The sequence below is a fragment of the Phaseolus vulgaris genome, chromosome 5 (genome assembly GCF_051622355.1).
Source record: "Phaseolus vulgaris cultivar YP4 chromosome 5, ASM5162235v1, whole genome shotgun sequence".
NCBI classification, from domain to species: domain Eukaryota; kingdom Viridiplantae; phylum Streptophyta; class Magnoliopsida; order Fabales; family Fabaceae; genus Phaseolus; species Phaseolus vulgaris.
In genome coordinates this window covers 40,937,628-40,957,939 of record NC_143502.1, presented here as the reverse complement: position 1 = coordinate 40,957,939, position 20,312 = coordinate 40,937,628, and the positions used below count along the sequence as shown (strand labels likewise).

At 33.3% G+C, this 20,312-nt stretch overlaps 3 protein-coding genes across 7 annotated transcripts; all 3 read left to right on the top strand.

The window, feature by feature from the left end:
* The first annotated feature begins 444 nt into the window (after window positions 1-444).
* Window positions 445-7,032, top strand: TOP6B (topoisomerase 6 subunit B). 3 transcript variants are annotated; one of them, XM_068644422.2, is made up of 19 exons: window positions 445-941; window positions 1,058-1,110; window positions 1,215-1,312; window positions 1,433-1,538; window positions 1,778-1,915; window positions 2,116-2,167; window positions 2,286-2,350; window positions 2,486-2,592; window positions 2,667-2,769; window positions 2,931-3,016; window positions 3,095-3,291; window positions 3,872-3,987; window positions 4,113-4,198; window positions 4,468-4,540; window positions 5,098-5,189; window positions 5,602-5,740; window positions 5,822-5,916; window positions 6,019-6,193; window positions 6,719-7,032. In XM_068644422.2, the coding sequence occupies exons 1-19, from the start codon at window positions 851-853 to the stop codon at window positions 6,863-6,865; spliced, it is 2,019 nt and encodes a 672-aa protein (XP_068500523.2). In that variant the 5' UTR covers window positions 445-850; the 3' UTR covers window positions 6,866-7,032. The 3 variants fall into 3 exon arrangements, 2 of the variants coding, with proteins under 2 accessions (XP_068500523.2, XP_090158094.1); XR_016520746.1 differs by having other exon boundaries at window positions 533-941; window positions 4,113-4,194; XM_090301968.1 differs by lacking the exons at window positions 445-941; window positions 1,058-1,110; window positions 1,215-1,312; window positions 1,433-1,538 and having other exon boundaries at window positions 1,778-1,883.
* Window positions 7,033-8,467: 1,435 nt separating this feature from the next.
* LOC137835766 (NAD(P)-binding Rossmann-fold superfamily protein) lies at window positions 8,468-14,762 on the top strand. 2 transcript variants are annotated; one of them, XM_068644421.2, is made up of 13 exons: window positions 8,468-8,592; window positions 8,689-8,816; window positions 8,910-9,050; window positions 10,068-10,116; window positions 10,354-10,371; window positions 12,361-12,476; window positions 12,542-12,655; window positions 13,169-13,219; window positions 13,596-13,684; window positions 13,770-13,830; window positions 13,927-14,001; window positions 14,083-14,193; window positions 14,409-14,762. In XM_068644421.2, the coding sequence occupies exons 2-13, from the start codon at window positions 8,691-8,693 to the stop codon at window positions 14,535-14,537; spliced, it is 1,080 nt and encodes a 359-aa protein (XP_068500522.2). In that variant the 5' UTR covers window positions 8,468-8,592; window positions 8,689-8,690; the 3' UTR covers window positions 14,538-14,762. The 2 variants fall into 2 exon arrangements, with proteins under 2 accessions (XP_068500522.2, XP_090158093.1); XM_090301967.1 differs by lacking the exon at window positions 8,468-8,592 and having other exon boundaries at window positions 8,599-8,816.
* Window positions 14,763-16,470: 1,708 nt separating this feature from the next.
* Window positions 16,471-19,683, top strand: LOC137817786 (multiple C2 domain and transmembrane region protein 5). 2 transcript variants are annotated; one of them, XM_090301966.1, is made up of 2 exons: window positions 16,471-16,610; window positions 17,001-19,683. In XM_090301966.1, exon 2 carries the CDS (start codon window positions 17,035-17,037, stop codon window positions 19,357-19,359), a length of 2,325 nt encoding a protein of 774 aa, XP_090158092.1. In that variant the 5' UTR covers window positions 16,471-16,610; window positions 17,001-17,034; the 3' UTR covers window positions 19,360-19,683. The 2 variants fall into 2 exon arrangements, with proteins under 2 accessions (XP_090158092.1, XP_090158091.1); XM_090301965.1 differs by lacking the exon at window positions 16,471-16,610 and adding an exon at window positions 16,617-16,910.
* Window positions 19,684-20,312: the final 629 nt, after the last annotated feature.

The window sequence follows — 20,312 nt, the reverse complement described above, 5'->3', positions numbered from 1 at the left end:
ATACTTTAACATCTTAATTCACACTTAAAATTCATTTCTTAAATTAAAAAACATTGATAAGAATTCATTCAAAATATGAAAAAAATATAAAATTTAAACTAAAAACAAAATTTAACTTTACAAAAATGTATTTAACCCAAATTACTATAATAGAATTGTTCTGCATTTTAAGTAAATATCAACAACCATGATTTCTTTAGAGAAATGTATTAAATTAAAACTTCTTCCTCTCCATGGTACCATTCATAATATTTATTCTACAAATTCAATAAATCTCTTTATCGTTTAAAACCAGATATTAATAACATTTATATTTAATTACAATGCATTGATAATGAACAAAAATATTATTATACTACCATGTAATAATAAATTGTCGTGTTCGTAAGTTTATGACCCTTTCTAATAATTAGTTTAAAAATTAAACTTCAGTCAATGAATTTTAATGTATGGGAACAGAGCGTGACTTTGGTTGGCGGGAAATAGCGATGAATTTTACAAAACTACATTCACGATGCACATTGCACACACTATCATGGATCCTGGCCGTCCAAGTATAAAGACTCTGCGATTGAAATATACTGACCGTTGATCACGACACTGTGTTTGGCGACTGGCCATGGCAGCGTGATCGGCAATGCGGACGACAGCACCAGATCGCACGCACTACAAATTCAATTATTCTCTGTTTTTTTCAGCTTAGAACCCTAGCACTGGGTGGAGCCAGCTGAATCGAAGTTCACTGCGTTCACGAATTCACTCACTCTCAGCTTCTGCTTCTAAATCTGAACTCAACGGCTCCGTGGAAATCGAAATCCGCGGCAATTCAAGATTCCAGGGTGAAATTTCCATGGATGGAATTAGCGATGAAAGCCCAATTGAAGCTAAGAAAACCAAGTCAAAGACCCCTCGAAAACCGAAAGAATCTCTTCTGAAGCAGAGTCTCTCTCTCTCTCTCTCTCTCTCTCTCTCACTCGCTCTCTCCATGTTGCAATTTCTGCTTAATTTTATAGCCTTAATCATTCAACTGATTATTATTTTTTTGTTTAATTTTTAGAATCTCCTGCCGAGTTCTTCGCAGAAAACAAGAACATTGCAGGATTTGACAACGTATGCGTAGTGCAATTATGTTTTTGATTTGTTATACGAAAGCAATTTTGTGATATTCTTTTTGTATGTGTGTTTTCTCTGACATTATGTGGATTTAACTACAGCCTGGAAAATCTCTTTATACTACTGTTAGAGAGCTTGTGGAGAACTCACTTGACTCGGCGGAATCCATGTCGGAGCTTCCGGTGGTCGAAATTACTATGTAAGTGTGCAAGGACAATTGCGTTGCATGATGAACTAGTAAATGAGCTGATGCGAACACGCGATTTTTCTTGAAGTGTATCTGTAATTGATTTCTTTCATGGTGGCTTGGTTGTTACAGTGAGGAGATAGGAAAAAGCAAATTTAATTCCATGATTGGTCTTGTTGACCGTGAACGTGTTGATGCGGCATTGTATGACGATTATGAAACTGAGAAGGCTCGTGAGGTGAGTTTAATTTTTTTATCTTGTTACATTGGTTATAGTCTTGTTGTACTGATATATAGTAACCTGGATTAAACTCTATGATCGGGTCTTGGGTAGTGTAAATTGTTAATTTGCCATAGTAACAAATTAGAAATTATCATCTTGTTTCATTCATATAAACAAGTAGTTGCAATTGAGTAGAGTATAGGAGAAATGCTCTCTAGATAGGGTTCTGTTTAACATAATACTTTCCCATGCAGAAACGATTAGCAAAAGAGGCTCGTGCTCAAGAAATGCAAGCAAAGAATGCTGCCCTTGGAAAGAAAGTGAAAGAAACTCACGCCCCAAAGGTTGGCAAAGGTCGAGGTGAGGCTTCATTTTACAGAGTTACATGCAAGGTGCGTGTGGTTTCTGCCTCAGGCCTTACTGTGATACCGTGTTGATATGCATTGTCTTTATTTGTTAATTTTGATCCGGTCAGCTGGACCGTTTGGTCAGATTTTGAAATCCAGTTTGAAAATTTTCTCATTTTCTGTCATTATCAATCTCATTCCTGTTAGAGAACTGTATTCAGTCTCATTATTGTTACTAATTGCAGGATAATGGAAAGGGAATGCCACATGATGACATCCCAAATATGTTTGGCCGAGGTCAGTCAATTTCTTGCTGCATTAGTTTTCTGTGAATCAAGATATTTCAAAATTGCAGTAGTAATTTTGTTTGTAGGAACTAGAAACCTCACTTGCTTATGCTTGTCCATTCATGCAGTTCTATCTGGGACAAAATATGGCTTGAAACAGACACGGGGAAAGTTTGGTCTTGGGGCAAAGATGGTATTGATTGACAACATGCACTAGTTTATATGTTCTTTCCATCTGTTTTTGTTACAACTGGCAACTTTTCAGTAGAAGTTGTATCATATACTTGTTTCGGTTGGCCATATTAATCTGTGCTTTTAATGGATACAGGCATTAATATGGTCTAAAATGAGTACAGGGCTTCCTATTGAGATCTCTTCTTCAATGAGGAACCAAAATTATATTTCATTTTGCAGGCTGGATATTGACATTCATAGGTATGACTTTATTAAGTACTTTTATGAATTAAAACTTAAACTCCTTCCAAATAAACAAATGCTTCAATTTTCAGGAATATACCCCATGTTCATTTACATGAAAAACGGGAGAATAAGGAACACTGGCGGGGAGCTGAAATTCAAGTTGTCATAGAGGGGAACTGGACAACTTACCGTGTATGTAATGCCTGTTTGATGAAATTTGAATAATTTCACTTCAAACTCTAGATATAATTGAGCAGTTCCATCAATAAACTGTTATCATGCTTAGTGATTTTACTGAAAGAATAATTGTGGTCATGTTTCATTAATGTGAGCCCCTTTGTTTGTATTTGCAGTCAAAAATATTGCATTACATGAGACAAATGGCTGTCATCACCCCTTATGCACAATTTCTATTTAAATTTGTGTCAGATGCCCCTGAGTATGTATATATCTTTTCAGATTCTTTCCCCAAATCAACTATGCACAATCTTCTTATACAAGCTGTTCTCTTTGGCAGCAAGAATGTCTCTGTAAGATTTGCTCGCAGAACAGATGTAATGCCACCCATTCCTATGGAGACAAAGCATCATCCATCTTCTGTTGATTTACTGCTAATTAAACGGCTTATTGCTGAAACATCAAAGCAGAATCTTTTACAGTTTCTTCAGCATGAATTTGTAAATATCAATAAATCTTATGCTGAAAGATTAATAGGTGAGGAAAAACAGTAAATTTGTTAATAATTTGTTGTATTTTTTTTATCCTTATTGAGCAGATATTAACACAGGTCTTTTGAAGGAGCATCTTTTATGGTAGTTATGTACTCCAGTTAACTACTTGGATTCATCAATCTAACAGAATTAGTGAAACTGGTATTTAGTTAGGCAAAGGGAAAGATTATAGTAAGCTAAGGTTCTCCACTTTAACAACAATAGTCATTTATCCCTGATGTAAAAGCAATGTTATTCTGCAATAAGTGTAGAAAGAAGATATGTCTGGCTCTTTGTTGATATTGAAATAAGGGAATGCTAAAGGGTCGTTTTCCTTACTTGTATTCCCTTTTCCTTCCTAAATTAGTGAGGGGTTAAGTTGCCTGCTGCGGCTCTATTCTATGTGTATATTTTTGTTACTGAAGTGCAGAAAGAGATTCTCTGGGTTGTTGTTGACATCATAGTAAATTAGTGACAATTTATTTTGTCTGTGATTTAAGGAAGTTTATCTTGACATGGTTCAATGTGCATATGTTATAGAAGCTCAACATGTTTTCTATTTCACTCTTTACTCACTTTTTCAGGAGAAATGGGTCCAGACTTCAGTGCAAAAACGCCTGTGAAGTCTCTAACTTCACAGCAATTAGTACGCATTCATCAGTTGCTTCGTCAAGCCAAGTTTGATGATCCTAGTGGTCATGTAAGTATGTAGGCTGTATTATGACCCCCTTTTATTTATATTTCATCATTCATTTTTCCATTACTATTTATTATATTATATTCCTTATTTTTGTCATTTTATGTGTCCATATTACCTATTTTCAGTGTCTTAGCCCTGCTGGTGAATACAATCTTCGATTAGGAATTATAAAAGAGCTGCACCCGGACATGGTTGCAACTTATTCAGGCAGGTTGTTGTTCAGTATCAAAGTTTTACTACATGTTTCTCTTATCTCAAATTATTACTTCTTGGAACTTCGTGATCTCCTAATTTTCTATCCTTGATATGGATCATCTTGAGTCTTTAGCTTACCTTTTACTCTATTTGTTGGAAGTTCTAAAGGGTAAATCGAGACATTATGTTAGAGGCTCATGAGGGATCTTTTCGTTTTGGTTGTGGTTGAATTTTCTGGTTATTCATTGTGATTTATTACTAATTTCTTCTGCAATTGACGCACAGTGCTCAAGTTTTTGAAGGTCATCCATTCATTGTGGAAGCTGGAGTCAGTGTAGGCGGAAAAAATGTCAAGCAAGTTAAGTTTCCAACAATAGTTATGTTTGATAGTAGTTTGAAATACATGTGGTAAATTTACTGTCTTATCTTAAAACAATAGTTGGAGATTGAGTAAAATGCTATAAATGCAGTAATAAACATGGAAAATATACAAATAAAAAATAAACCTTTTGTTAGATATGAAAACAATTGGACTCAGAGATACTGTTTCATGTTCTTTTTCCTAGTTTTTGTGTTTTAGAATGCTCCTTGATCATCCTGTGTTGTTTTATTTGTCTTTATGTTGTAATAAATTGTTTTTCTATAAAGAAAAAAAAAACCAATTTAACTTTTGTTTATGCTTTCTGATGGATTGTGACACTATTGCCTTCCCTCACACTCCCACCTCTTCTTGCTGTACTTTATTGTGTTATAGTCTGATTGCCACCACCATGGTCTTAAATTAGGTGATGTTGGGTCATTCTTGATCGACCATTTGATCAACTCGACAATGTTAGGAGCTAGTTATGAAGAAATGTTTCATGTTCTTAGAAAATGGCAATGGTTTCAGTGACAATATATAATACTTGTTTCCAGGGTCTGAATATATTTCGATTTGCCAATAGAATTCCTCTACTTTTTGAGCAAGGTGCCGATGTTGTTACCAGGACCGCACATAAAAGAATAAAGTAAGTATACACTTAAAAACATATGGTTTATTTTGCCTTTCTAATTATTGTTTTGTTTGGATGAGGGAACAACATGAGGATTAAAAGAAAGAAAAGAAAGAGAAAATAAAGGTATAATGATGTTATTTGTACGAAGAGAAAAAAAAAGAATGTAGTGAGAGGAAAGAAAATATAATCTTGTTATCAAGAGGTTAATCTTGTTATCAAGAGGCGAGGGTATAGATGATGTTAGGAATTAGGAGTGAATAATTTTTTAAGGTCAGTCCTGCTATAATTTCTTTCTTGCCAAAATCATTATTCAAAATAGTATTTTATGATGAGGTGATAGAATAAGGGTCAATAATTGCTTTCTAAATTCTCTGGCGTCACAAGGCAATCATAGCCTATGAAATCCTGTTAAATACTTTTTCAGCTGGAGTAGTTACAAAATCAATCAGATACAAGATAAGATTGGTGTCTTTGTAAGCATTGTGAGCACAAAAATTCCATTCAAAGGAACTGGGAAAGAATACATTGGAGATGACATAACTGAGATTGCTTCTGCTGTCAAGGTTTGAAGTTTTTATTTTGCAATTGTTCAATTTTTGCTATGTAAAATAAGCTAACAGCTTTTATTTTTCTCGTATCTCTAGTATGCTATTCAGCAGTGTTGTGTCCAATTAAAATCCAAGATTGTGAAAAAGATACAGGCCCGTGAGCAGCAGGAGAGGAAACGAAATCTCAGCAGGTATGCCAAAGTTTTATTTGTCCAACTCTAATTCCCGCAATCAGCTGAACGATGATGCATTTTTTAAGTTTGAAATAAAATATAATTCCTACCATTTGGCAGGTATATCCCCGATGCTTCTGGTGCAGTATACAATGTTTTGAAACAAATGACACAGTTACCTGCGGCAAAGAAGATTCGTTATGGGGATGATGATGTCGAACTACTGAGAAAAGTCTCAGAAAACTTGATTACTAAAGAAACATTGTGTGAAAAGCTTGCTAAACATGTTGAACAGGTATGCAATCTGGCCGCGTGTGAGTGTGAATATTTCTTAGTTTTCTAACTATATATGAACAAAAGGGATACCTCAATCTGAATAGATGTAAGTGTCAGAGTTGCAGCAAATTGATCTAGTGGTACAACTCTTGTCATATGAGTATGTCCACCTTAAAGTTAAAATATAGATTTAGTTTTAGTTGTAGATAAAATAAGGGGTAGCTTTCGAAATTAGCGTTATAAAACCTTAGTCTTTTTTCTGCACCAACAGAAATCGTTTCTCTCGATCACGGAACTTTTCTTTTCATTCTGTATTATGTACGTAACTGCTTATTAGCTTTACTTTGAGTTCGTCTTTCAGAGAAACAACTATACCTTTAGCTTACACAAATGAAGCTTTTAGGCAATATCCTAGGACTGTCTCCTAAATAGACTGTATGAACTGAGTTCATAGTTCATACAATGAACAGAAGATAAAGAACGGACTATGGGTTCTTGAATTTTGATTTATTGATAAAATTTTGTCTATAATTTCTGTATGTAGGTGGACTATGAAATGGCATTGGAGTATGCCACGCAGAGTGGGGTGAGCGAGGAACCCAGAGAAACAATATACATACAATGTTTGGATGCTGAAAATAAGATAATCGACCTACAGACTCCATTTTTTGTTTTCAGAGTCTTTCAATAGGTTTAGAAAATTGATTTGATAATGAAAAGATATGAAAGGGAAGATAATTTTTCCAAATTAAATTTATAGTGGTACAAGAAATAACAATTATTGTATCTATTCTTTTCAATTGTAACAAATGTCAATGTCAATAAGATTGATAAGATATTGCAGTGAGTTATGAAATAGTGAGATAGTGCAAGAATTTGAATAATGACTCAACTCAAATCCCACTAAGAACAAGGTTTATTGTGATGATAGAGTTGTGGGACAAATCTCTATTTGACGGGAACCGCAACAGTAACTATCGGATCATGCTTTGATCTTCATTTAGAATGAATGTAAGGTCACTGAAATTGATTTTCTTTGGTTCGATGTGTTAATGTTTTGAATAAATAAAAGTAGCAACATCTGCTTACTTATTAAAAGATGTATAAAAATTCCAATCAAATAACTCATTTTTGGTACAAAATTTTATTTTAGTATAGAAAAATAATTATATATTCTAACATTATTTCTTTTCAATATTTAGTTATTTTATAGTAAGCTAAACAAAACAAACCTTGATGCCCTGAAGTTTCAAAAGCCAAATTTGTTAACATTTATAATGCATTAAAGGAGCAAAACCCATTTGTTTGTGTAAGTAAAAAAATGTTTTATATTATAACACATAAAAAACTTCAATCACTTTTTAAGATGTCATTTTAGGAAGTCAATAGATTTACTACATGCCAATTTCTATTTAGACGTATACTATCAACTTATTAACTATTTATTCTTAAAAAGTTATAATTTGCCAAGTCTTTATTTTAAGTAATTATGTTATGGTTGTTACTCAAAAAGCATTACAATGATAATGATGAATTAGATAATTTTATTAACTTTTATAATATTACCTTAAGAATTATATTAATAGTCTGAAAATGCATAAAACTTAATATCAAATTTTACTCTTATGTTCTTTTATAAGATTAATTAACTAATTTATCAGAAAAACTAGTTAATTTAATTGATAAAATTAAATGTGTAAATTAAATTTATTTTTTTCAAAATATTTCTGACATCAATGAAACATTTTTAATCACTTAAAATAGCTCTCACCAACTCCTAAAGTTGAACTAAGAAAAATGGTTTAATTAACCATGTTTAAAAAATATAATTAATACAAAAAATTGGAAAAAGAACCTATAGTATAAAATATATAAATAAACTTAACATCAAACAACTAGGCAATTGCTTCCACCCAATCAATTTTGACTAAAACGAAAATTTTAAAAATCCCATTCTGTCCTTTTTACACATTTTCTTACGGATATTAATATTTGGAAGTAATTTTTATACCAAAATTCGAGAGGTTATTTTCATATTTCATTTAAGCTTCTAGATATATAGAAGTGAGTTATGAATTTTGGATTTTCATATCTGGAATGATGTGGTATAAATGATGTTGAGAATTGAGATTCGGAACTCATTTATGTTTGTTTACAGATTTTGACAAGGTCATTTATGTTGTCCAGATAAACTTCTGTATAATAAAATTTGAAAGTTACATATTAATTCAAGATTTGTATATATTAAACTTTTGTAGTTTCAATTACGAATATATATATTTTAAATTAAATATTTTGGGGTGTTTTTTTTGTGCTACTGAAACATAGTCACCACCTCATTACAAAAACCAAACAAGTAGAAAACATGCGCTTTAAATCCTGAAGCTAAGAAGAAAAAGAAGAAGAAAAAGAAGCAAGGTGAGATTTGATTAGAAACAGAATGGGTAGAAACCTTACAATGCATTCTATATACATGTGAAATTTGTATGGTATTTTTATTGTATTGTATTGTAGTTATGGCGACGAAGGTTCCTCAGATCGCTATTCTGGGAGCTGGTATCTTTGTGAAGAGTCAGTACATTCCCAGACTGTCGGAGATCTCTCATCTCTTCCATCTCAAAGCCATTTGGAGCCGCAGTCAGGTAACACCGTTCGTCCGTTACTATTGCATAACTTTATTTTCGCTCTTCTTCCAATCATCTCTTCTCTTACTTTCAATTCATTTTTCTGTTCAGGAATCTGCTACGGCGGCCGTAGAGGTAGCCCGTAAGCATTTTCCGGGAGTAGAGTGTAAGTGGGGAGATTGCGGTCTTGAAGATATCATCCAAGATGGATCCATAGATGCAGTTGCTGTCGTTTTGGCTGTACAAAATCAGGTTTCTTATTTCTCTTCTCTATTATCGTATTTATCTTTTCTCACTCTCAATCACTTATGCATAGCAATTCAGGTAATGATTTCTCATTTAACTTCTAATCAAATCAAATTATAAATAGTAACAATCATATTGTTGTCTACCTGCTGCATTTATTGTATGTACTACCTACTTTCAAAAAGTGGATTTGGTTATCCAAGAAAGTGCCTGAATGGACGTTGGAGGCCAAGTAATCTTAATCCAGATACACTCTTTACTTCACCCTCGGTTCTCCTATTCTTCACGTATCCTTTCTTCTTCGTGTGCCTCGGTCGGCCGGCGGGTTACCTGCGATTGCACTCCGACGCTCAAGTCAGCGATGGTGCTCAAGTGAGAATTCTCTGATATTATGAAAACGTACCCCTTTTTTCCTCTCTCCTCCCCTTTAAGTAGGTTGACTTGGGCCTGTACCCTGTGGGCCCAGTGAACGTTCATTACTCGCTAGGGACATGCTTAGTGGTCCCCGGGTCGTGCTTGATGGTTTCCTGAAAATCAGGGGAGTGATCTAGAGAACGTGTTTCGACTTAGTCAATGGTTATTGTAACTGCTCTTTTACTTCACGTGTAACAACGTGGTGAATTTAATTAGATTTATTCGATATAAACCATTCGGTCGTCCGGTGCCGACCGGTACACCTTCCAATCTCAATTAACCCAATGTAGGAAAAAACTGATGTTTAACTTTGTCCAGAGATAACACAATTAGAGCTTGTAAAAGTTGGGCATTCTTTACTTTTCAATATGGTGGTTGAAAGCTTATTCTAGATCAGTTTTTGAGGTATCTATTGTATTATCCACACAATGAGCCGAATAGTGCTGATGTGAAGTTGTGTATTAAAATAAAATAAAATAAAATAAAATCTAATAAGAACCAGATTGTTTATCTGTCAACTTTAATTGGAATTGGAAGGACTTTTGTACTTGAATTCTACAGAATTTACAATTTCTTTGCATTTTCTTAACAGACAATCAATTGTTGCAGGTTGACATTTCACTGAGGGTGCTAAAGGCTGGCAAACATGTTCTTCAAGGTAATGATTTTTTTTAAATGTATGTGTGTGTACAAGTTTGTTTGCCAGATATTATCTTTCTTATTTGGGTCAGATCAATTGCGTCGGTGAGGATCTTGCCTGGCTACTTCACGTCATGCTAGTAAATTTACTTTGATACAAATTTGTTTTTACATATATCTTTTGTGCCATTGACTAAATTTTATGTTTGTTTGGATATATTGTACCCGTTGGATGCCTAATTTGGTGGATATAAAGAGAAACCTGCAGCATCATGTAAGTGCTGTTTTGTTATGGTAATTGTATACTTCTATCTACACTAAATTGTATAATAATTGAATTGAACTGGAAAAATAGTTTCTATCAGCTTAACTGAACTGAAAAACAATTTGGATAAACTAAACTGTATTTGTAATCTAACTGAACTGTTTCTTATATATGATCTCGATATTTTCTTTAAACTCTTACTTAAATTCTATGGGCATTGAATTAAGTGTAAAAATGAAAGAAACTTTGTGAGAGAGAGAAGTACTTTTCGTGGATATAAGCAAGGAGAGTGAAAATGAAGAGGGTAATGAGATTTCCAAAATCATAGAAGACAATCTGGTTGACATCTTACTATTTTTAATGAGATTGGTAACCGTGCAGTTATTTTTTATCTTAAACTGCCAACAGTTCAGTTCAACACTGAAATCCTCTTTTTGCAATTCAGTTTTTTAAACTAAACTACCAACATAGTTTAGTTTTTACCTAAAGCAGTTTAGTTTTTTAAAATATTAATTCAGTGTAGTTCTTGAAAGTTCAATTCTAATTTTGCCCACTTCTCTATCTCCATGTACATGAACATTTGAGGTGGTATTTTCATTATCTTCTTTTATTGTTATTATTATTTCTTTTCTTTATAGTGAATGCAAATCAATTTTGTTTATTCCCTATGAGAATATTGTTATTATTATTATTATTTCTTTTCTTTATAGTGTATGCAAATCAATTTTATTTATTCCCTATGAGAAAAAAAATAGTGGACGAAGTCATAAATGCATTGTCCCACATGTTCTAGGAAAAATAGCCCTCAATTTATTCATCTTCACATCATCACATATTGTTTCGGATGCTCCTCCTCCTTGTATTCTGAGACCGTATTAAAGTAATAAAGAAGATTTTGGAGGTAAAACATGTTGAAAGTTAAAATCTTCAGGGCAGTAATATTGAAATCAAACTGAAACTCTTCTGTATTTAGGAAATCCTGAGGACATCCACAATTTCTAATGTCAATTGTTCCATTTACCTTTTGATTTTCTTTTTGTTATTAAAATCGTAAGTCAACATATTTGAATCATTTACTGACGAGGAAGTATTGACTAAGAATGAGAAGAATTGTTTCATCCAGTATGTTCAAGTCTTCCTGCAGTTGGGTTAGGTTCGTAGTAAAGAGTAAGGTAAGAAAGAAAAAGTAGAAAAGAACTAGAAAGCAGGAGAGTAATACGGCTGCTTACTTGATGAGATAATCAACATCTATTTGTAACAATCACGAGTGAAATACCGAGCTGTACACAAGTTAGACCATGCCATGATTCCCATCTCACTCGTATATTGAAAATCCATTAGGACCCACTGATACCTTTGCTAGTGACTTGGAAAAATACCCTTTCTTCTATCACATTGATAACTTTTATGAGGTGTTCATTGTATAATGGTATATTCTATCTCTTTCTAATGGTCAGTTACCTCATCATGTTGGTCTTATACAATTTGTTGGCCGTATTGTCGTCATGTATTGTAGAATTAACATTCTAAGATGCTTTCCTTTTTAAACTCTTAGGCCGTGTTTGCCTGGGATGAAGATGGAGAGAAGGGGAACTAAATTTAGTAGTTTGGTGTTGAGAATGAGAAAGAAATGTAGAGGATGGGCAAAAAATGAAAAACAGAGAGTAAAAACTACTAATACTATTTTACTCCTAATGTTTGATTCGTGTTGTATTGTATGTGGTGAGGGGTATAAATTATAATGAGTATTACACTATTCAAATCATTAATATCCTGTCAAATATATCAAATTACACAATTTCAAAAAAGCTTTCTCTCTATTTCTCATCTATTTCTACTCTATCAAACAACAGAACATTTAATTTTATTACTTAACTATTTATCTTTTCTCAACTTATTTCTCCATTTTCATTCCCTCTTTTTCTCTTTCCGAAACCCTATATTTCTCTTCAAAATCAAACAGGGCAATAGCATTTATACATTGATATAATAATGCAGGTACAAGTGAATTGGAAACTGCATTGTCTAGCTACCGATCTATTTCTGCTGATGCTCCTAGTCAATTAATATGGTCTGTGGCTGAAAATTACCGATTTGAGTCTGGCTTATTAGAGGTATTTATTTGTTTGAGATCTTGAACTATTAATCCAACTGTGCAGTCACATAAGTTTTTTGGCAGTGCAAGAAACTAATTGGTGGCATTGGGAAAATGATGAGTGTTCAAGTTATTATTGAAGGATCAATGAACAGTTCAAACCCCTACTTTTCAAGCAATTGGAGGCGCAAATTCACTGTATGTGCTTTGTAATTAAGTTGTGCACTCTTGAATATTTAAATTTAAAAGAGCATTTGTCATACAACCTATGTTTTGGATGACTTCAATGAACTAGCATTCCGACCTATAAACTAAAAGAACTCTACTATCTTATACAATTATTGAATAATGTATGAAATCTTAATATCATGAACTTTATGTTGGTAGTCAATAAAAATGAGGTATAATTTTATTCCTCTCCTAAACTCTAATCCATGGAGTTGCCTTTACAATACATGACTGGATAACCAAGTTTGGATTCTTTATATGGCTTAATCTATGAATTACTGAAACAATCTAATCCATTTTTAATAAGAATTATCCTTTTCTGTATTTCCTTCTGTGGCTATACTTGATAGCTAAAATATTGCAAATCCAAAATCTTCAATAACATCTCATGTTATTAGCATAACAGTTTGTGCCTGTTTTATTGTACTAATTGTCGATTTTTGGTTCCTTATGTGAAGTTGCTCCTTTTTTTTTTTCTGGCAGGGAGGTTTCATTGTTGATATGGGGGTGCATTATATTGCAGGGTTAAGAATGGTAATCTTTAACTTATGCGCATTTTGATTGTTTTATTTATTATCTCATGTCTTTCTGGTGTTTCCGATGCAATTTATGGTGGCAATAAACTCTTATTATTAGTCTTATCAAATTGATACTCTTTGGTATCTTACCAAAACTTTGTTATTAGTGTTTAATGCTCTGCTACTAAAATACACTTGGGCAATGAAAAAGATATTGGTGGTATGATTTAACTTTTTTAAGAAAGACTGTATTTTGATCTGCGTATAGTAAACTTGCTTGTTATTCTAAAAGTTGGTGAAGTTTCCTTTCAACTTCTCTGTTAGGAATCCTAGAGAAGGGGCTTATAGGCCTGAGTTCTCTATATTGTTATTAAACTTTTCTTTTTTGGCAGCTTGTTGGGTGTGAGGTGGTTTCAGTTTCAGCAATGACATCTCATGTAGATTTGACCTTACCTCCCCCAGATAATATATCATCTGTCTTGTAAGTCTCTATTTCACGGAGTTAGCTTTTACAATAATACATGACTGGAAATCCAAGATTAATTTTGGAATGTTTTTTGCCTTAGTCATTTGGAGAATGGATGTTCAGGAGTGTTTGTAATGGTTGTCTCCTCCAGAACACCCAAGGCATGTGGTCAAAGATCATTCTTCTTACAAAAACACACATGTGTCACAGCTGCTAGGCTGTAGATATGCTCACTCATGATTTTTAATATATTGTAGACCTTGTGGCGAGTTGTTGGCTTGAATGGAACCCTGCAAGTGGAGCGCGGTTTCCAAGGAGAACATGGTTACCTGGTATATATATACTTTAGTTCCTGTTACTGGTTTTCATAAATAAAATGGCATCAGTTTTTTATGTCTTGTGATGCTATGTAGGTTTCTTTGTATGGTGCCGATGGACAAAACCAAAGCTCCTTCTTTCCATTCGGTGGAGTAACTGAGGAATTAAAAGCTTTCATCAATGATGTATCTGAAAACACCCTCAAGGTAAATTGAGTACAAAATGGTTCCTCCCTCTAATGTTTGAATTCCTAAACAAATTCTCTCCATGATTGTTCATGTTACCTTTTTTTTATCAATTGCTTGTCCAAACATTCCTGGAACTAAAGATCCTGACAACTTAATGCACATTATGATAAAAATACAAAGAACAATCTTGAACAGGGTGCTGTTTTCTATTCTAATTTATTTCCTTCTAGCAGAAGGGGAGTCAGTTTGTGCCTGAACCCCGCCTTTCTTTTGTGGAGGGTGCAAGAGATGTTGCTGTGTTAGAGGCAATGCTTGAATCTGGAGCCAAGCAAGGTGAACTTGTTCAAGTGAAAAAGTTTTGAGGTAATGAGGGTACTCTTTTTCACCGACCACCCAGTTCAATGTTTCCGGATATTTTACTCTGTAATATTATAGAACATTGAACTGGGCAAGGCAGTTAAGTATAGATGAATAAACTTGTGTTTAAATAATCACCCTGATTAATGTCATTGGACGAAGTTTTAGTATTTGCTTAAATAATGTGTTGTAAAATGATCATATTTATAAACTTTGATATTGACCTTGAATTATTTAATGTTATTGAAGTATGTCCAAACTAATTCATATATACTTCGGTAATGTATACAAATTGAAATCCTTATATTTTCACTTTATTGGTGCTCAAGTTTTATAACAATTAACATAGGTGTTTTTTTATGATTAAATGTTTTTTTTTAATAATGTAAAATTGATTTTTGTTTTTAGTTTAAATTTTAGATCTTTTGGACATTTGTAGTAAAAAAAATATTAAAATAATTTTTTACTAGCATAAACTATATTATAATATTATAACATTTATGATGAAATATTTTAATATTTTAATTTATATTGAAAAATTGTTTTGCATGTTTAAAAAATAGAAAAACAAACATGATACATTTTAATAGTTTTTTTATTATAATAGTTTTCTTATTACAAGTATTACAAAATTTAAAATTTGAATTAGAAAACTAATTTAATAAAAAATTTGAATTAGAAAACTAATTTTGTGTGAAAGTTTAAGAATGAAATATATTTAATTTTTTTAATAGAACTGTGTGTAATAAGTTTATGAAATTTTTGTAATGATTAATTTAAAAAAGTTACAAGGGGAAAAAGAGTAATTTGATCTTATTTTCTAAAATGAAAAAAAGCTTGTTATGAAGGTCCCAACATAATGATGGATTCTGAAAAAAACTGAATGCAATTGCCGAAGACTTTGCAAACGTGTAGTGGAATAATGATTAACGTCTCTTATCATTGTCTTTTCAAACAACTTCTTTTTCAGAGAAAAAATCTTCATCTTAAAATTAAAAAGACTAAATTAAGTAAAATAAAAAGATTAAAATTATATTTAAATATTATAGTACAATGAACATTTCTTCTTATGATTTTGGTTTGTAGTTTGGTTTGTTCACCAAACGCAGAAATGTTAGAAAGAAAGAAATTACTACTTAATCAAATTCACTTTTGGAAATGGTCAATAAATGACGTAAATGTTTTTAAGAGTTTTTTTTGGAATTTAAATGGGTTTATGAAAAAAAAATTACAAGTTTTTTTTATAGTTTATTTGAATCAAATTTAACCATTTCAATATAAGTTATTTTTATTTTTTTAATAAGTTCTTTTTTATATAAACTATTTTTTATTAAAATAGTTTTAGCATTACATAATAAACTGTAACTAATCTAATGTTCAATTAAATGATCTACCTACATAATATTATACATATACAAAAAATTATATAGAATTATTTTTTATTTCTCTTAATAAATAAATCCCTTAACACAGATTAAAAAATTCAAGAAAAATAAAAAAAAATTCCCCCAATGGAGGCAAAGTGATGAGGAGAGTCTTTTTTTTTCTTAGTTTTTCTAAAAAATAAATGATAAATAGGTTTATTTCTTTAGTGAAAGTTTATCCCTTTTAAATACTCTGATCATTTTAAAAATTTCTTTGGTCTAAATAGAATTGTTTAGAAGATGATCCTAATTTTGTATGTTTTGAAAAGTTACATTAGTAACTTAAAGATCTATCCATTCTAATCTTGTTATTTTAATTTTTTTTATTCTCACCATTTTATTATGAGAATTTAAAGATCATGATTCTTTAATTTTTTCTATTTATATAATATATTATGCTTTTTTTTTCATCATGCTAATTATTTCATTCCATTTTATCTCCTTCTCATAAAGAAAAATATGTAAAATCTCTTCTAGACAAAAGGAAGAGACAGAAAGTTGCAGAAGGTAGTACTTATGTTTGAGCATTGTATAGAGAATCAGTTTGCACTGGTCACACGTTTTTCTTTTCTTGTTTCATTTAAATTTCACAGATTCACTACATAGTTCATTTTTGTTTTTGGTGCAATTTGTGAGAAGAAACTAGGAAGAAAGGTGCAGTGACGCTTGAGATTATTGCTTTATATCTTCTTTGTATGTTGCGTGTGCATGAACTTCAAAGAACACCAAATATTTGGTTTGAGTGGTTGTGGTAGTTGAAGAAACACCACTGATGCAGAAAACCTGCTCCATGAAAAATAAGTAATCCATAAAAAAAGCAAAAAGTGCAACTCAACTTTTGCCTTTTGCTCATGCCATGTTTATTTGGATGAAATGTTTTTTTGGAGCAAATTGAGAATCTGTATGCAGTAGAAACACAGGGTTTGGAATTAAATGGTTCTTTAGACGCATCAGGTTATTGTTGATTTTTTTTTTCTAAGGTTCACTTTGTGAACATTTAGCTTAGCTTTCTTCAATTGAAGTATTTTTCTTACATTGGTGCAGGTTAATTGGTGAGTGTGGTGTCTCAGAGAGTAAAATGCATAAGCCAGAAGGGCCACCAGAGTTTGCTCTCAAGGAGACCTCACCTAACATAGGGGCAGGTGCAGTCATGAGGGACAAGCTCTCCTGCACCTATGACCTGGTTGAACAAATGCAGTACCTTTATGTTCGAGTGGTGAAAGCCAAGGATTTACCAGGGAAGGATGTTACTGGTGGTGTGGATCCCTACGTTGAAGTGAAGCTTGGAAACTACAAGGGCCTTACCAAGCACTTTGAGAAAAAGTCCAATCCTCAGTGGAATCATGTTTTTGCCTTCTCCAAGGAAAGTATTCAAGCTTCTGTTCTGGAGGTGGTACTGAAAGACAAAGATGTTGTTGTGGATGAGTTTGTAGGGAGAGTGATGTTTGATCTGAATGAAATACCAAAACGTGTGCCACCAGATAGCCCTTTGGCTCCACAGTGGTACAGGCTGGAAGACAGGAGAGGTGAGAAAGCCAAGGGAGAGTTAATGTTGGCAGTTTGGATGGGAACTCAAGCAGATGAGGCATTTCCTGATGCATGGCATTCTGATGCAGCAACTATTGGTCCTGAGGCTGCTGCAAACATAAGATCAAAGGTTTACCTTTCACCTAAGCTTTGGTATGTCAGGGTCAATGTTATTGAGGCTCAGGACTTGATACCAAGTGACAAAACTCGGTATCCTGAAGTTTTTGTGAAGGCCAATCTGGGAAATCAGTTTTTAAGAACTAGAGCATCTCAAAGTAAAACCATAAATCCCATGTGGAATGAGGACTTGATGTTTGTTGCTGCTGAGCCATTTGAGGAGCCCTTGGTTCTGACTGCAGAAGACAGGGTTGGACCAAACAAAGATGAAATCCTGGGAAGGTGTGTCCTTCCTTTACACAATGTGCAAAGGAGGTTGGACCATAAGCCTGTGAACACAAGGTGGTTTAATCTTGAAAAACATGTGGTTGTTGAAGGGGAAAAGAAGAAAGAGCCCAAGTTCTCAAGTAGGATACACTTGAGGGTTTGCTTGGAAGGTGGCTACCATGTGCTGGATGAATCAACTCACTACAGTAGTGATCTTAGGCCAACTGCAAAACAGCTATGGAAGGCCAGCATTGGAGTTCTTGAAGTGGGGATTATAAGTGCACAAGGGCTGATGCCCATGAAGACAAGAGATGGCAGAGGAACCACAGATGCCTATTGTGTAGCTAAATATGGGCAGAAGTGGATCCGTACAAGGACAATCGTGGATAGCCTTGCTCCAAGGTGGAACGAGCAATACATTTGGGAGGTTTTTGATCCATGTACTGTGATCACAGTAGGGGTTTATGATAATGGTCATTTACATGGAGGAGAGAAATCAGGTGGATCAAAGGATTCAAGAATAGGGAAGGTGAGAATTAGGCTCTCCACTCTTGAAGCTGATAGGGTGTACACACATTCTTATCCTCTTTTAGTACTGCATAATTCAGGTGTGAAGAAAATGGGAGAGGTGCAATTGGCTGTAAGGTTCACTAGCTTATCTTTGATAAACATGTTGTCTATGTACTCACAGCCATTGTTGCCAAAGATGCATTACATCCATCCACTATCTGTGATTCAACAAGACAGTCTTAGGCATCAAGCTATCCAGATTGTATCAATGAGGTTGAGCCGGGCTGAGCCACCACTGAGGAAAGAGGTGGTGGAATACATGCTAGATGTGGATTCACACATGTGGAGTATGAGAAGGAGCAAAGCTAATTTCTTCAGAATAACCATAGTTCTTGGTGGGTTGATAGCCTTTGGAAGGTGGTTTGATCAGATATGCAATTGGAAGAACCCCCTCACATCCATACTCATTCATATCCTTTTCATAATACTTGTTCTTTATCCAGAACTAATCCTTCCAACAACTTTCCTCTACCTTTCTCTGATTGGAATTTGGAACTTCAGATGGAGGCCAAGACATCCTCCTCATATGGACACAAGACTATCTCATGCTGATGCTGCTCACCCTGATGAACTAGATGAAGAGTTTGATACATTCCCTACTTCTCGATCATCAGATATGGTTAGAATGAGGTATGATCGCTTAAGAAGCATTGCTGGGAAGGTTCAAACTGTTGTAGGGGACTTGGCCACTCAAGGAGAAAGGTTCCACAATCTACTAAGCTGGAGAGACACAAGGGCCACCACTCTTTTTGTGACATTCTGTTTCATTGCTGCACTAGTTCTCTATGTTACTCCTTTCCAAGTTGTGTTCCTTCTCATTGGCTTCTATGTTCTAAGGCACCCCAGATTCCGCCATAAACATCCTTCAGCCCCATTCAACTACTTCAAGAGATTGCCTGCTAGAGTGGACACCATATTGTAAACATTGTTCATCCCTCTCAAAATTTTCCAGATCATTATTGTCTTTATCAGATTTCAAGCCAGGGAAGAAACATTTGGTGCAACTTGCCCTTTGTCACAATGCCTCAGTTAGTGTTACGTTTGTCCATAGAAAGTGTAGAATTTCTTGTCACTGCATTTACCCTTATAAATAGTAGTATTTTCCTTGTAACCCTGTGATGTTTCCAGTGTGCAAACTAATCATATTATTTTCAATGTTTTCTGGTATAATTAGTGTTACTATTGGACAGATCTCATTTTATTGAAGACACTCATTTTCTGGAAAGCTTTCTTCTAAAGATGCTTAGTCTTTGACCAAAATATTTATTCCCACACATCTCTGCTTCAAAATCTTTGGCTTACTTTGATTTCTCCCTCTGAATATTTTTTCATTTGGGCTTTTTATTCAGAAATTTTTTTCAACTGACAACAACTTTGAATAGTTTGTTCTACTTGGATTTGATTTTGCCTCTTGCCTTTCTGTAGTTATCATTTTTGTTTAATGATATTTCTTCACTTTTCCTCCTTGCACAACATCATAAAAGATAACAATCTAATTGGGAAAGCCTAGGGTTCTTCTTTAGCCCTGATCTTCTTTTGATTAAAAAAATTCTAAGGCCAGTTCTTGATTAAGTGTAAAGCACATAAATTTTTTCCATTGAAAACAAAAATGCTCATAAAGAACTACTAAGCTTTAAAGTAAAACGAAATATTAAAGTAAAAAGAGTTGTACTATCAAATGCATAAAAAAAGTGAATAACATATTCATTAATTGTGTATAAAGAAAAATTGTTGATGGTTCAACATCCATAAATTTATTAAACAAGTATGTGGATAGAAAGTTAGAATATAAAAAAATTATTAAATAGTAACTAATTTAAAGAAAATAGATTTACTAACTAAATTATATATGATTTTATAGATTAAAAAATTATT